Source organism: Hibiscus syriacus, unplaced genomic scaffold, assembly GCF_006381635.1.
Source record: "Hibiscus syriacus cultivar Baekdansim isolate YM2019G1 unplaced genomic scaffold, ASM638163v2 tig00111278_pilon, whole genome shotgun sequence".
In the NCBI taxonomy this organism is placed as follows: domain Eukaryota; kingdom Viridiplantae; phylum Streptophyta; class Magnoliopsida; order Malvales; family Malvaceae; genus Hibiscus; species Hibiscus syriacus.
The window spans coordinates 148,577-165,155 of NW_024063045.1; the positions used below are offsets into that span (position 1 = coordinate 148,577).

General features: G+C 32.2%; 1 protein-coding gene across 1 annotated transcript; it reads left to right on the top strand.

Annotated features, from left to right (window-relative positions):
* Positions 1-10,317: 10,317 nt before the first annotated feature.
* On the top strand, positions 10,318-14,338 carry LOC120157935 (probable pectin methyltransferase QUA3). Its single transcript, XM_039168902.1, has 7 exons — positions 10,318-10,866; positions 11,491-11,694; positions 11,763-11,973; positions 12,084-12,339; positions 12,567-12,941; positions 13,463-13,558; positions 13,852-14,338. Exons 1-7 carry the CDS (start codon positions 10,441-10,443, stop codon positions 14,072-14,074), a joined length of 1,791 nt encoding a protein of 596 aa, XP_039024833.1. The 5' UTR covers positions 10,318-10,440; the 3' UTR covers positions 14,075-14,338.
* Positions 14,339-16,579: the final 2,241 nt, after the last annotated feature.

Consider the following 16,579-nt stretch of genomic DNA (forward strand, 5'->3'; position numbering starts at 1 on the left):
TTTGGATTGGGTGGAGGAATAAAAGATTGATTTTGACTTGAGCTACTAGACAATGTCCTAGGTCGTTTAGGATTTGACATGGTTTAAGAATCAGAATAAAATATGTAACCTGCAAATTTAAACACATGTATGCAATATAATCAAACCCAAAACTCAAATGAGTCCTCAATATTTCAAGGTTCTCTAAACCGAATCCTAAAGGGAAATGTTTTTGAAAAACTATTTGGAAAATAATGTTTGAAAATCATAATACGTATAGTTTTTATAAAAACATAATTGAATCAAAAACATCAATTAAAACAACAATTTTAAAAAAATCAAAATTTAAAGATAGTTTTGAAAAATTGAGTGTTTTTGACGAAATTGGTTGTAAAAGCATCATATAACCAATGCCCGATGTAATGTTCATCTTAGAACTAATCAAAACTAGTCCTAAGTTCAAAAATCAATGAAATAGAGGATTTTGAAATACTACCTTGAAAATTTGGATTTTATGAGAATGTGAAGTTGTTTGCAAGGATTAGAAGTTGAAGAATGATCTAATTCCGACTTGTATTTGATGATTTTGGCAAAAATGGAGATTTAGAGAAAAAAAGAGGATGAACGACGTTTAAGAAAGAAGAGAGGTTTTGAGAGAATGGGTTTTTTGGTTTTGATATATCCAGAACCCGTGGGAGGTATCGAGGTTCCCATTCAAAGGGGGAATCGGTTCCCCTGCAAGGGGGGTATCGATTCCCTCTGCACTAAAACTGCTAAAATTTGATTTTAAGCACTCAAAATGCTAAATTAATTTTCTCTAGTGGTATTGGCAACTCATATTACGAAAAATTAACTATTTTCAATCAATCAAATTTATCATTAAAATATATTTGAACATATAATCAATTTTTCACAAAGAATCATAAACTCCCCCTAACTAATAGCAAAGAATACAATCAAAATTTATTATAAGCATTTTTCATTTATTCTTAAAAGCGCTAAAATTATTTTAAACACTAAGTGAATATAGGTCAGATAAACCTAATTCTCTCCTAAGTGTCCAACATCTTTCCTTGTCTAAAGGTTTTGTAAAGATATCCGCTAATTGATGCAAAGTATCAACAAATTCTAGAACTACATCTTTCTTAGTGACATGGTCTCTAATGAAGTGATGTATTATTTCAATGTGCTTAGTTCTAGAGTGTTAGATAGGATTTTTAGTGAGACAAATAGCACTAGTATTGTCACACTTGATAGGAATGGTACCTACTTCAATTTCATAATCAAAAAGTTGTTGTTTCATCCATAAAACTTGTGCAAAACAACTACCGGCTGAAATGTATTCCGCTTCAGTGGTAGACAATGCAACACAATTTTGTTTCTTTGAAAACCAAGAAATCAATATATTTCCAAGGAATTGGCAAGTACCCGAGGTACTTTTCCTATCTAATTTGCATCATCCATAATCCGCATCAAAAAAGGCATGCAAGCTAAAGCTAGAGTCTCTAGGATACCAAAGTCCTAAACTAGGAGTGTCCTTAAGGTATCTAAAGATTCTCTTAACAGCTAGTAAATGTGATTCCTTAGAGCATGATTGAAATCTAGCACATAAGCAAACACTAAACATAATGTTCAGTCTACTTACAATTAGATAAAGTAAAGATCCAATCATTGACCTATATAATTTAACATCTATACATTTACCTCCTTCATCTAAGTCAAGCTTTGTTGAAGAGCTCATTGGAGTGTCATGAGGCTTGCCATTTTCCAATCCAAATTTCTTAAGCATATCTTTGACATACTTAGCTTGATTGATGAAGATGCCATCTTTTCTTTGCTTGATTTGGAGTCCCAAGAAAAATGAGAGCTCCCCCATCATGCTCATTTCGAATTCGCTTTGCATTAGCTTAGAAAATTCTTGGCAAAGAACATCATTAGTAGAACCAAATATTATATCATCAACATAAATTTGAACTACTAATAAATCTTTACCTTTATGTTTTAAAAACAATGTAGTGTCGACCTTCCCTTTTGAAAAACCTTTTTCAATTAAAAAGTTTGACAATCTTTCATACCAAGCTCTAGGAGCTTGTTTTAAACCATAAAGTGCTTTTGTCAATTTAAGAACATGATACGGAAATTTTGAATATTCAAAACTTGGAGGTTGTTCCACATACACTTCTTCTTTTATAAAACCATTTAAAAATGTACTTTTAACATCCATTTGATATAATTTAAATTCATGAAAACATGCAAATGCTAATAACATTCTAATTGCTTCCATCCTAGCTACGGGAGCGTATGTTTCATCATATTCTATGCCCTCTTCTTGAGAATACCCTTGAGCAACAAGTCTAGCCTTGTTTCTCACTATATTACCACTTTCATCAAGCTTATTCCTAAATACTCATCTAGTACCTACAATAGATTTATTACTAGTCCTTTCAACTAATGTCCATACTTTACTCCTCTCAAATTGATTTAACTCTTCTTGCATAGCCATAATCCAATGTTCATCTTTTAATGCTTCTTTAATATTTCTTAGGCTCTATGCATGAGATAAATGCCACATAATTACAAATATTTCTAAGAGAGGATCGAGTTGTTACCCCTTTGGATGGATCACCTATGATTTCACCATCCTTGACATAGTCATACTCTCTTGGGTAAGATACTTCCCTTTCTTCAATGGTTGGATTCTCGAGAGGATCATGAGTTTCCTCATTTTTCGTTTCTTCCTTTGATGATGGTTCTCCAACGTCATGTCTAACGTCATTTGTATTTATAGTACTTACATCATCATTCAAGCAAGAATTTATCCTCGAAAGGAGATTATCATCGAAAACAACATGTATAGACTCTTCTACAACTAAAGTTCTTTTATTAAATACTCGATAAGCTTTAGAACTTAAGGAATAACCCCGAAAAATTCTTTCATCACTTTTAGCATCAAATTTGCCAAGATTGTCTTTACCGTTGTTTAAAACAAAACATTTACATCCAAAAGGATGAAAATAGCTAATGTTAGGCTTTTTTATTTTTAAAAAGTTCATATGGAGTTTTCTTCAAAATAGGCCTAATCATTATTCGATTAATAACATAACAAGCAGTATTTGTGGCTTCCGCCCAAAAATTTTTTTGGCAAATTGTTTTCACAAAGCATGGTTCTAGCCATTTCTTCTAAAGTTCGATTTTTCCTTTCAATAACTCCATTTTGTTGAGGGGTTCTAGGTGCTGAAAAATTATGACTAATACTAATAGAATTACAAAATTCATTAAATCCAAGATTTTCAAATTCAGTTCCATGATCCCTCATAACACTAGTTATAGAGTAACCTTTTTCGTTTTGGATTACTTTTGAAAACGTAATGAATTTTTCTAATGCTTCATCTTTAGTACTTAAGAATAGAACCCAAGTATATCTAGAATAGTCATCTACCAAGACAAATGCATATTGTTTTCCACCCAAGCTAGTAATTCTAGATGGCCCGAAAAGATCTAAATGGATCAATTGCAATACTCTTCTAGTTGATACATCATTAATGGATTTAAAAGAAACTCGCTTTTGTTTTCCTTTAGCACAAGCATCACAGATTTTATCATTATCAAATTTCAGTTTAGGCAGCCCTCTTACTAAGTCTCCTTGAATTAACCGTTGCAAAACACTCATACTAGCATGTCCTAGTCTCCTATGCCATAACCAACTATCATGCTCATCGTTAGCAACTAGGCATAAATTAGCCATATCAATAAAGTCTAAATGCACCATGTATATGTTTCCTATTCTATGACCAACAAGCATAATCAAAATAGATGCAATGTCAATCAATTTTGCAAACACTTAATTTAAAAATAAGACATTGTATCTTTTGTCAAATTTATCTAATCGGATTATGCTTTAATCCATTCACATACAAAACATTATGCAATGTTGATTATCGAATTAAAAGCACATGCATAAAGTTTTTGAAAATGTTATGCATTAAAAAAAATCTATGCATAAACATTAAGAAAAATTTAAAGTCAAAATTTTGTAAAACCAAAGTTCTTGAAAAATCGATATCAATTGTTAAAGAGATTTCAATTACATTTTAAAAACCAATTTTGACCCAAAAAATTAATATGATGAACTAGAGTTTATAAAACATTACCAAAAATTACTATGTTCATCATACAATATTTTTCAACATACATGAGATAAAACATAATTCAACATTTTAAAACCTCATGCATGCATAAACTAAATGAGCAACCAAATAATAAAAACATTAAGTTTAGAGGTTACCCATTTCCTTTTTATGTGTGGCTAGAGCATCTTGAATATCATCATCTTTATCACCATTGCTCTCACACACCTACAAGAGACATTTAAGTAGATTTTGGTATCCAAATTGCTTTGGATCCTTGAACATTAGTTTCAATGCCTCTTGTTCCTTTTGGAACCCATACTTGTCTAATTTTAAATCGTTTTCCTTTCTTTAAAGAACAAGTATGTTCCTTATGACCATGATAATGACAATGTGAACATATTGTCATTATTGAACTAGATGAATTATTTAGAATGACCTCTTTTTCTCTTGTTAAACATTCAAGCTTATCTTTCAAATTGAAATTTTCTTTTTCAATACTTTCAAATTTCATTTTTGAGAGTTCTAAATCCTTCTTCAAGATTTCATTTTGATTTTCAAAATCCATTTTCATTTCTAGAAGAAGTTTGTTTAATTTGAAATTTTCTTTTTCAAAGTTTTCAGATTTTATTTTTGAAAGCTCTAACTCCTTTCTCAACATTTCATTTTGATTTTCCAAGTCTGTTTTAGCTTTTAAAAGAATATCATTTTTAGCAATAAATTTAGAAATCAATTTATTGTATTTGGAGTTCATGGTCTCAAACTCCGAAAATAATTTTTCATAAGCATCTTGTAACTCATTAAAAGATTTTGAATTTGATATATTTGAGTTAGAAGATACCTTTGGCTCTATGAGAGCTAATAGAGACATCACTTTTATTGGTTCTTCTTCTTCCTTGTCTCTATAGATCTCCTCAAGCTTATCCCACATTTCCTTGGCACTTGAACAAGAAAAAACTCCTTTATATACATTAGGGTCAATTGCACAACACAACATTGCATAGCCTTTGAGTTTTGTTGAGCTTCCTTCCGTTCTTGAACACTCCACTTCTTTGCCTTCTTAGTAGGAGAAGAATATCCTTTCTTGATTATCATCCAAGCTTCCATATCAAATGCTTTGATGAATATCATCATACACCTCTTCCAATGACGATAATTTGTTCCATTGAAGTGTGGAGGCACGTAGATAGGTCTGGATTCTTCCATGGAGAATGAACCAGAAGTAGACGCCATCTTTATCGATTTAACTCTTCCCGGATCGACTCAAGAGGCGATTAAACCTTCAAATGAGTGAGGCTTTGATACCAATTTTTGAGTTAATCGATTGACGAAATCGGCCAAGAGGGGTGTGAATTGGCAATTAAAAATTTGGTAGAAGCTTTTGCAGAAAATTGAAAGTAATTGCACAGCGATTTAGAGTGATTCGACTTTCTCAACCAAAGTCTACGTCCACTACCTTAGCTATCCACACTAAGGATTTTCCATAAATTCACTAATTTGTCTTTCTTTTGAGGACAAAGAGTAACCTTACAAACCCTCAAGAATTAACCCTAAATTCTTGAGAACACTCTCTTCCAAAGAGAACAATACAAATTTGCAAACTTACAAGGAAATCCTCACAAGATAGATTGTTTGCACAATTCTAGAACAAAGAAAAGAACACGCAAGAATGAATACAATTGAGTACAAGTAGTGTTCTTGAAAGCAAAATGAATATTGAATGAAAAATAAGCTTGAAATGCTCAAACTTGAGGTTTGATGCTTTCTCTTTAATTCTCTCTTGATTCTAGTTGCTTGTTGTTTCTTGTTATTGATCAATGGCTTCTAAGCTTGTTTAAATACACCTTGAATCACTTTTGAACGTTGAGGATCATTAATGAAGTTATTGGAGCCGTTTAAGTGTGAAAATAATTAATATTTCTGCTTGGAGCGTGGGGGGAATCGGTTCCCTAAGTGTAAAATTCAAATATTTCGACCGTTGATCAGGGGGGAATCGATACCCCCTTGGGTGGGAATCGGTTCCCTCCGAGCATACTGGAATTTCTCGGAGCCAAACCATTCAGGGGGGAATCGGTACCCCTTGGGGGGGAATCGGTTCCCTCTGGACATACTGGAATTTTTGGCTTTGAAATGGTTCGAAATACTTTGTAAAATTATTTTGAAATTATTTTAAGATTAAAACTTAATTTTACACTTGAGTAAGGATTAAAAATGACTTTTGAAAGATTTGGAGTAATATTTTGATATTCGAATAATTATATCGAATATACTTAGAAAATCTTTAGGAAAATCTTAAAATTCATTTATCTTAATTTGTTATATCGAAATATCAAAATGTATTCAACAGTAAGTCCTTATGGATGCGGTTCTGATGAACTATATGTTGGTGTACGGGAAGAGGGTAATTATGATTTTTAAAATTTAACTTCACTACGACTTTTATGATACTTTACTGAACTACTTCCTGATTATTTTACCCATTACGTTTTACTTGCACTATTGGAACACACTGAGCTCCTTAGCTCACTTCCCAAACTTTTACCCTTTTAGATACTTTTGGATAGGCACCTCGGAACTGGCACTTGGAAGATCGACACATTTCGTACAATACATTTTGTTGTAATGTTTTTATCTTCCGAACTGCCTTCATTTTCGGTGACATGTGCCTATATTTTGAAATACTTGTTTTACGACTTATACTGCTTTTGTTATTGATGTTAGATTTAATGCGATACTGATTATGACATATTTTATTTTACTCAGTCACTTATGGTTTTATATGTACTTGTTTGGATTTTATCGTTATTAACTATGTTTTTAAAGATGTTATTTATAATATATAGATTTAAATTATCGAAGAACATTTTGGAAAACTTTATTGTAATTCGCTAGATCTAGTCATAAGGCATAGGCCGAGTCTAGGGGGTTACATATGCCCCTTCAAGTTAGCGCCTAAATCAAGGCACATGCAAGACACACAGCTAGGATGTCACAAGGCATGCACATAAAGGCTCCATTGGATCTAAGGTGTAGTCTCGACCATGTGATGATGCGTTAAAGTCCTTGGGCAGCCTAGAGGTGAGCTAGCTTCAAGGTAAGCTAGGTGAGTGTCTTGTTAGTTAAATAGGTGAACTATAGCTTGATGAACTCAAGCTAGCTAGCCATGGTCTTCTAAGCTCCTCATCTACTCTTTTAGCTACATCCAACTACCTTTAGTCCACTTTTGACAGCTTTAGTTCATATGGCTCCATCAGCTGAGTTTAGTTCCATGATAGCCCCTTCAGCTAAAGTGAGCTCACATTTGATCTCCACGAGTTGCCTTAGACATTGTGAGCTATTTGTGAGCTGCCATGCTTTGCCAAATGCTTCCCAAAACTACCATAAGATGTGTCCTCCTTTGATGTACCTATGTGAATCAAGAAATCAAATAAATATAAGTCAAATGAGCTTGTAGAAAGCCAAATGCTTGTTGTCGCCTATGTATACTCACTTATAAGCTATGAATGAATGTCATGAGCTAAGGAAATAATATGCAAAGCTAATGAGCTAAGGAAATAATATGCAAAGCTAATGAGCTAAGTTAAATGCATTATGAGCTAAAATAACATGCCATGAGCTAAAGATTCAATGTAAACATGCTGCTATGATATGTATTTGATATGCAAAACATGACAAATGAATATAAAACATATCCAAAACATATTATAATGATGAGTAAAGATGTGTGCTAACAATATGTCAATATTCAACAACATAATGAATAAGTTATATATATTTCATATGAAATGATATGAATAATCAATGGATAATTATAATTAAACATAACATGGGTATATATGATATATATAACAAAGTAAATATGTGAATGAATAATATCATTAAAATAAAGGAATGAAAAAGTAAGAAAGACTCCATGTGCTTCCAACATTGAAATGCATGGAAGTGTGAAGAAGATGAATTGGTGCCTGATCATGCGTGCATCACTAATTATATAAACTTTAAGAAATAATTTTATCATTATACCAATATTTTATCCAACGACCAATAGTGTTCCAAGGAACAGTACAAGTAAAAAGTGGGAAAATGGATTTCAACCCCCCACATGCTCCCAATCACACTCTTTTTCATAATTTCACCTAAACTGATCTCAGTTTAGATCTGCGTTCACTTTCATATAAAATAATGAAAGACTTAATTGCAATAAACGTCCATATATTACGACTTTTATTCTAAGCTGATATTTAAGTTTCTAAATATTTCAATTTCATCCTAAATTATTACACTCAATATAAATTGTTGCCAAAAAAATTATCCTCCCAATTTTATCTCTAAACTACCATTATATGCTAATCACACCTCAAGTTAATAAAACCATTGTAAAAATTGTTAAGTGTCATGTAAATACTCATATATATATATATATATATATTATTTAATAATATGAAGTGATATAAATGATAATTAATCCTAAGTTTAAATAAAATAATGATTTGATTTTGAAACATATAAATAATTATAAAAAAATTAAGAGAATAAAAATAAAACCCAAAGGATCTTTTAATTTCATTATAAATGACGATTTCGAATGATATGATATAATATTAATCATCATTTATGACACACCATATTTACATAATACATATCAGTGTTTACATGGCAATTAACAAATTTTTAACGGCTTACATACTAACAGCTTAAGGATAAAATCATAATGTTCAAAAGTTTATGGATCAATTTAGAATGGGGGTTTTAGTTTGGAAATAAAATTGAAATGTTTAAAAGTTTGGAGATTAATTTAATATAAGTCATAACTTGGGGATGAAATTAAAGCATTTAAAAATTTGAAAACAAATTTAAAATAAAGATAATAGTTTGGAGACGTATCGTGCAAATAACTCATAATAAAATTATCACATCATAATTATTTAAAAAATTACTTGTGATAATTAAAATATAACAATTTGGAAATACAAGTAATAAAATATTTTATAATATTTAAAATTTTATAATGAAAACATTTTTTCTATTTTCTTATGCTCCTATTCAACTAAAATAATTTATTATTATTTTTTTGTAAAAAAATTCAACTTGTAATTAAAATTTTATAGTTTGGGGTAAGTATAAGGTTTAATAATTTAAAATCTCATTTTTTTATTTCTATATTTATTATTTTCTTTTCATTCATCATTCAAATTCAATTTATTTTATTTAAGTTACAAATTACAGAAGTTTGACGAACCTCTCCCTTCTAATTTGTTTTTTTTTTCCTTTTTCATTTTGGCAACTTATACTTCTATATTATCATTTAATATTGAATTTGAATGTGTCTCAAAATCTGAAAAAAATCATGGAAGGAGTCATTTTTGGATCCAGAATGGATAAATTTAAGAAATAAGATAATTAAGGATACTCATTAGAAAAACTAATGCAATCCATAAAGATATACCAAAGTATATGTTTAAAAACAACTCTCAATCATTTGACATTGAACGCTCACGCTCTTAGTATTCATGGTGCTTGAACCCGTGACTATAAGAAATAACAACATTTTTTTTACCACTAATGCCACTTGATTCATGCAACAAAATAGAGTGTATATAATAAATAAAAAGTTATCATATTCAATAAGTTTTTGAAATATAATATAAGTCATGGATAATTATAAATTAGGTTAAATGTATTCTTATTTTTAAATAAGTTTAGAAAGATAATTGACATTTCTGAAAATTATTCGTAGAATTATTCTTTTATACTTATGTATATTATTATATACATTTTTAGTTTTTATAATTACAATGTATTTGATAATTAATAATCAAGATTATAATACACACTGCTTATTATGAGATAATCTTTTTCAATCATGTTTCTTTCATAACACTCAGAATTATATTAATTTTTTTTTGTATGTTATAATAATGACGCTACCGATTAAATTAAAATTCAACCTGAGTTAGTAATTAGGTGCTAAAGCTTTTTTTAAGATCTTTGATCTGATCCTCATCAAAATCACATCTATATTTTATAATTTTTTTTATTAATAAGATGATGGCATATGTTATTAATATGTATTAATTTACTCAGAGATTAAGTGACTAAAATACAAACACTTTAAAAAGTTAGGGATTAACAACACTATTTACCCTAGTTAGAGACCGTGAAGAAAAAGGACAGGAACACAAATGACCGGATTCTTAGGTGCGATTGCTGTAATTCACAAACTCACCGAGTCACTTCTTCCGCTCCCACTTCCCACTCTGCAACAAAACTAAAACCAAGAGAAGATCTTCAATGAACCATTGAAATTCAATCTCATCGAAGATCCAAACAAACCATGGGTCACTCAAATCTACCTCCATCCAAACGAAACCCACGCCAATGGAAGCTTCTAGACTTCATCTCCGCCCTGTTCTTCGCCCTGGTACTCTTATTCTTCTTGTTAGTCTTCACCCGTCTCGGTGATTCCATGGCCGCCTCCGGAAGGCAATCTCTGTTGGTTTCCACTTCGGATCCCAAGCAGCGGCACCGTTTGGTGGCGTTGTTGGAGCTAGGCCGCCACCATCAGCCCATCGAAGCTTGTCCTGCGGATTCCGTCGATCATATGCCGTGCGAGGATCCCAGGCGGAATAGTCAGCTGAGTAGGGAGATGAATTTTTATAGGGAAAGACAGTGCCCTTTGCCTGATGAAATGCCTCTTTGCTTGATCCCTCCTCCTCTTGGGTATAAGATTCCTGTTCAGTGGCCTGAAAGCTTGCACAAGGTATGGTTTTGTTGGGTTTTCATTAGAAATTATTGAACATCAAAATTTGCTATGAAATTTACTTAGGGATGAACTCTTGAACATTACTTCAATGGATCAGTTACTCTGCTAGTCTGCTACTCATTTTTAAAATTAATATTGTGAAAATCTGTGTTTATAAATATATTCATAAACATTGTTATAGTATGGATGCATATATGATCTTTTAGTATATGTGTAATATAAATTTTATAATATATTCCTAAATTTATGATCTTAGATATATGTTAAAGTTAAAGCTATATAAAAAAAATACATCAAACATTATATGGGTAAAATAGTAATTTTAAGAGTTGGCCGGGCAGAGTAGAGCAACATTTACCAAAATTGTATTGCTCCACCGCCGGCATTCACTTCTGTTGAAAGAACTTGCCTATTCAGAGTGAATCCCTGATGAAAACCATGAAGCGGTTCGGATATTGCCGTCCCTAAAATTGCTCCCTTGTTGCTACCATAATATATGTTTTCTTATAAGGAATTTGATCCTTTGTTGTTTCATTTCAAGTAGTATAGTTTATTGTTCTTTTAGAGATGGAAGTAAATTATTAGTGTTACTTAAAACAGTTCTAATTGTTTACTGTTTAGATATGGCATTCCAATATGCCACACAACAAAATTGCTGATAGGAAAGGTCACCAAGGATGGATGAAAGAGCAAGGTCCTTACTTTATTTTCCCCGGCGGTGGAACAATGTTCCCCGATGGAGCTGCACCGTATATAGAGAAACTTGGACAATACATTCCTATAACTGGTGGAACAATTAGGACGGCTCTCGATATGGGCTGTGGGGTAAGTTGATACTATGTTGATACTTAAGTTTGATTGTATGAATATCATACTCATTATTCCTTTTGCAGGTTGCAAGTTTTGGGGGTTCGTTGTTATCTGAAGGCATTTTGACACTCTCCTTTGCTCCAAGAGATTCGCACAAAGCACAAATTCAATTTGCTTTGGAAAGAGGGGTACCGGCCTTTGTTCTAATGCTTGGAACCCGCAGGCTCCCGTTTCCTGCTTTTGCATTTGACTTCATTCACTGCTCTCGCTGCTTGATCCCTTTTACAGCTTATAGTAGGTTTTTTCCCTTCTTTTTGGAGTGTGTGGAGTGCTTTTCTTATATTCTTATTTTATATTCTGCCTCTTCTCTTTGGTCGTAATGTGAAGGAATACGGATTTTGCAGATGCAACGTATTTCTTTGAAGTGGATCGGTTGCTTCGTACGGGTGGATATTTGGTCATCTCCGGACCCCCTGTGCAGTGGCCTAAGCAAGACAAGGAGTGGGCAGACCTCCAGGCTGTGGCAAGAGCATTGTGTTATGAGCTTATCGCTGTGGATGGAAATACAGTCATTTGGAAAAAGCCTGATTCGTGCTTACCAAACCAAAATGAATTTGGTATTGAGCTATGTGATGAATCCAATGATCCAAGTTATGCATGGTAATTGTCATGGGGATCCTTAGTTTCAAAGAATTCAGAATTCTAATAGGATTTTCCTTTTATCCTCAGAAAATTCCATCAAGAATTTGACGAATTTTTCTACCTAATTTAACTGCACGTTGGATAGTTTCCGGATTCTGTTTCCAACTTTTACTATTCTGTTTAGTCATTGTTTCTAGAGAAGAAACATGGTGTTGCCCTAAATTTCTCCTATTTTTTGTTTGTAGGTTCTTTAAATTAAAAAAGTGTGTGACTAAAGCATCTTCTGTGAATGGAGAATATGCTATCGGGACAATTCCCAAGTGGCCTGACAGGCTAATAACGCCTCCTTCAAGGGCCATGATCTTGAAAAATGGGATTGATTTGTTTGAGGCAGACACAAGGCGGTGGGCAAGGAGAGTTGCCTATTATAAGAATACTTTGAATGTGAAGCTTGGGACTCCCGCATTACGTAATGTCATGGACATGAATGCTTTCTTTGGAGGGTTTGCAGCAGCACTCAAATCTGATCCTGTATGGGTGATGAATGTTGTACCTGCTAGGAAGCCATTAACTCTTGATGTTATATATGATAGAGGCCTTATTGGAGTATACCATGATTGGTGAGTTACCATAACATTCTAGCCTTACTTTACTGAAACAATTGTGACTTGTAACGGCATGTGGACACGTAATTGAAAGTGAATACATGTAAGGGTGAAATGCTATCTGTTTCGGTGATTGGTCCACTCAGGAAGTTTATCGTTACTAAAAATTTGATGCCCGTTTTATAAACAACAGTATAATACAGTACCTAGTCTTTTAATTTGTTTGATAAACTTCCACATGGAAATACTCTGTTTGTTCCCTTCTGCTAAAAGCAAACCTCCTATGTCTTATTCCCTGTTGATAGAATTTCCCATGGAAAACTATACTAGCATAGGATTTAGGTAATGTCGTTAGATGAGTGAATTTAGTAGTGTTTTAACTTTCAAACGAGATCCCTGGTTAATCCTTATGCGCGAATCTTTGTTATGGTTGTTTGACTTCTGGATTCGTCAATTCTGTTCTTATGATGGTTTGATGCACAGTGGTCTTATACGTAAACGCTTTCTGGTTAACTGATCTTGATTGCTGCTTGCAGGTGTGAGCCTTTCTCGACATACCCCCGTACGTATGATCTCATCCATGTCTCTGGCATTGAATCACTGATAAAGGTCCCAGGTTCAAGCAAGAGCAGGTAGAAATAACCGTTAAATTCACCCTTCCACTCCATCTTTGGCTTTTCTTGAATTATCTTAGCACCTGTGTGAGCAGCACAAGTTTTCTTTCTCCTATTGTTTGAGTTATGCGAGAAATTCATCAGCATCTTTAAGCTATTTCACATCACCAATACTTTTATGTAATTAAAATAACACTTTCATTTTATTCTCCATTTTTAAGCTTCACCTCCTAAACACAGTGCAATATTCCTGCATGGATCATTCTGTTGGTTTACTCTTCAATTAATCGTCAACTCTAATGTTCTTGCAGGTGTAATCTTGTGGATCTAATGGTGGAGATAGACCGGATGCTGCGTCCAGAAGGAACAGTCGTGATTAGAGATTCTCCTGAAGTAATAGAGAAAGTGGCTCGGGTAGCGCATGTGGTCAGGTGGGCAGCTACCGTAAACAATGAGGAACCCAAATCACATGGAAGAGAGAACATTCTGGTCGCGACCAAAACGTTTTGGCAGCTAACTTCATCATCCTCGTGAGACGACCATTGTTCTTCCTTCTATAGGTATTTTTCTTTTTCGTTTCATTTCTATTACAATTCGAAGTCAAGTTGTCTTCTCCTTGCATCAAAAAGGTGCAATCTTGTTTGTTGTTCCTTATTTGGTATTCATTTTATTATCAAGAAACTGTAGATTTCGAAAGTATAAGAATCTAAAGACTGCAACTTTATTGTAGTACACACATAGATTGCAGTGAGAATTTGGTTGTAATTTGATGCCATAGATTGTTAGTAACTTGGTGCTGCTCTGAAATTACCACTGTGATCCATTTGTGTGTGGTTCAAGTTGCTACCGAGGAAACTTTTAGCTACCAGTAGACGTATCGCAATGTAACATTTTCAGTTGTAACCGAAAATGTAATTTATATACATGTTTATTAAATTTGTCGTGCTCGTATGGTCATATCTTGGTCTGTAATTATCAGATCTAGCTATTAAGGGCCTAACGTTTTTGGTTATCGAGGGTGTAAATTTTTAGGTTATAAACCCTAAAACCACCGCAATGTAGCGTTCTTAGTTGTAACCGAAAATGTTATAAATTTGTATAACTTTTTAGATTGAATAGGATAACAGTTTAGGTTGAAAATCTTAAATTAACTTTATATTAGTTGCCGCACAACAGAACCACCGGAGCTTTTTCCCCTTAAGAAGTCATGTTTAGGGAGAACCTGCCTGGCTGCCCATCACAAGATAATTATGAATCTACCCTTTTTATGTATGTATATGCTATTAGTTAGATTTTGATAAAAATATATGAAAAATGGCATATAAGATGATAGAATTACGGCATTAAATTAAAATATACTTTATTTTATATTATTAATTATTAATTTTATTTTACAAAAAAATTAGATTAAATCAAATCGGATCAGAATTTTAAATAAATTTTTGAGTCTAATTTAATACGAAAGAAAAGTAGTTTAAAACTCTAGGACCGAATGTAATCTTTGATGGTGTCCAGTCTAGGGGTGTAAACGAGCCGAGTCGAGTTCGAGTATTGTTGAGTTCGACTCGACTCGAAAACTCTGAAATGGAGTTCGATTCGACTCGAAAACTCGTGAGCTTAAAATTTTCAAGCTTGACTCAAACTCGAAATCTTGAACTGAAGCTCTTGAGCAGCTCGAAATGAAAAAAAAAAATTCTTAATCTTAACTCAATTAAAGCCTCAAACTCGAACTCGAACATAAATCTTAAATACATGAAATCTTACTGTATTTTTTTAAAAAAAATCAATACATAAATATTAATATTATTATTAATTTATTTTTTAAATAAAATCTTAATATATTATATTTTCGAGCTGTTCACGAGCTTTTCGAGTCGAAAATCGAGTAGCTCGTTTCAGCTCGTTAAGAACTCGAGTCGAGTCCATTCGATCCGAGTATTTATCGAGTCTTGATCGAGTTGATCTCGAATAGCTCGCGATCTGTCTCGTCTCATTTACAGTCATAGTCCAGTCCATTTCGGATTAATGAAAAATTCATTTAACCCGTCCTTTACCATCCTTGTATAAAACGGACCTACCACCAAAATTCCTGTATGGAGGATTCAGAGACTCTGAACAACAAAACGAAAATCTTATATTGTATTTAAACAAAAAATAAAATATCAGTATTAATATTATTAATAAGAAAAATTTCACAACGTGATAAGCACAATTAAATTAATTTATAAAATATTAAACTATAAGGTAGTAAAAGTATAATTATAAATTAGTTAAAAATCTAAATTATATGTAATTTAAATAAAATATAATATTTATAAAACATTAGATTTTAGGGTAAACTATATCATTGATCACCTAACTATTTATCCCTTTTACTTTATCCACTGATTTTTTAATTTTGTCAATCGAGTCACCCAACTATTTAAATCTTGTCAATCAAGCCACTTGTTGTTAAATATTGACGGAAGAGATGATGTGGCAGTTAATAAAATTTGTATAATTACTCATTTAGTCCTCATTACTTACACATTCTATTAATTTGATAATAACTTTTAATTACTTCAATAAATTTAATCTTCAATCAGATGGCGACATGTGTCACTATGTGATTGAATGTTTTTTCTTAATATGTTTATTTAATTTAATAATTTTTATCCAATCAAATAGTGTCATGTGTCACCAATTGATTGAATAGAAAATAAATTAAATTAATAATTGTTGTTGATGGGGTTTGAACCCAAGTCATGAAGAAAAGAAACAAACACCCTAACTACTGTGCTACACCATTCAATTGACAAGCCTATCACGACATAATATATATAGTTAATGGCAATAAAAAAAGGGAAAATGACCTGATAAGAACTCCAACATGAAATAATTGAATAATATGATATATATATATACACAAATATTATAATTAATTAATATGTAAATGTATTTTATTTATATTTTAAATCATTTTAATGAAAAAATAAAAATAATTTTCATTTATTATAATTGAAATATAACGAAGAGCTTTGTTGACTTAGAATTTTTCTA

Excerpts from the sequence above, each read along its gene's own strand:
- LOC120157935 (XM_039168902.1), top strand. The coding sequence starts at position 10,441 with ATGGGTCACTCAAATCTACCTCCATCCAAACGAAACCCACGCCAATGG. Across the intron at positions 12,340-12,566 it reads AATGATCCAAGTTATGCATG|GTTCTTTAAATTAAAAAAGT; the intron begins GTAATTGTCATG and ends TTTTGTTTGTAG. Across the intron at positions 13,559-13,851 it reads CCAGGTTCAAGCAAGAGCAG|GTGTAATCTTGTGGATCTAA; the intron begins GTAGAAATAACC and ends ATGTTCTTGCAG.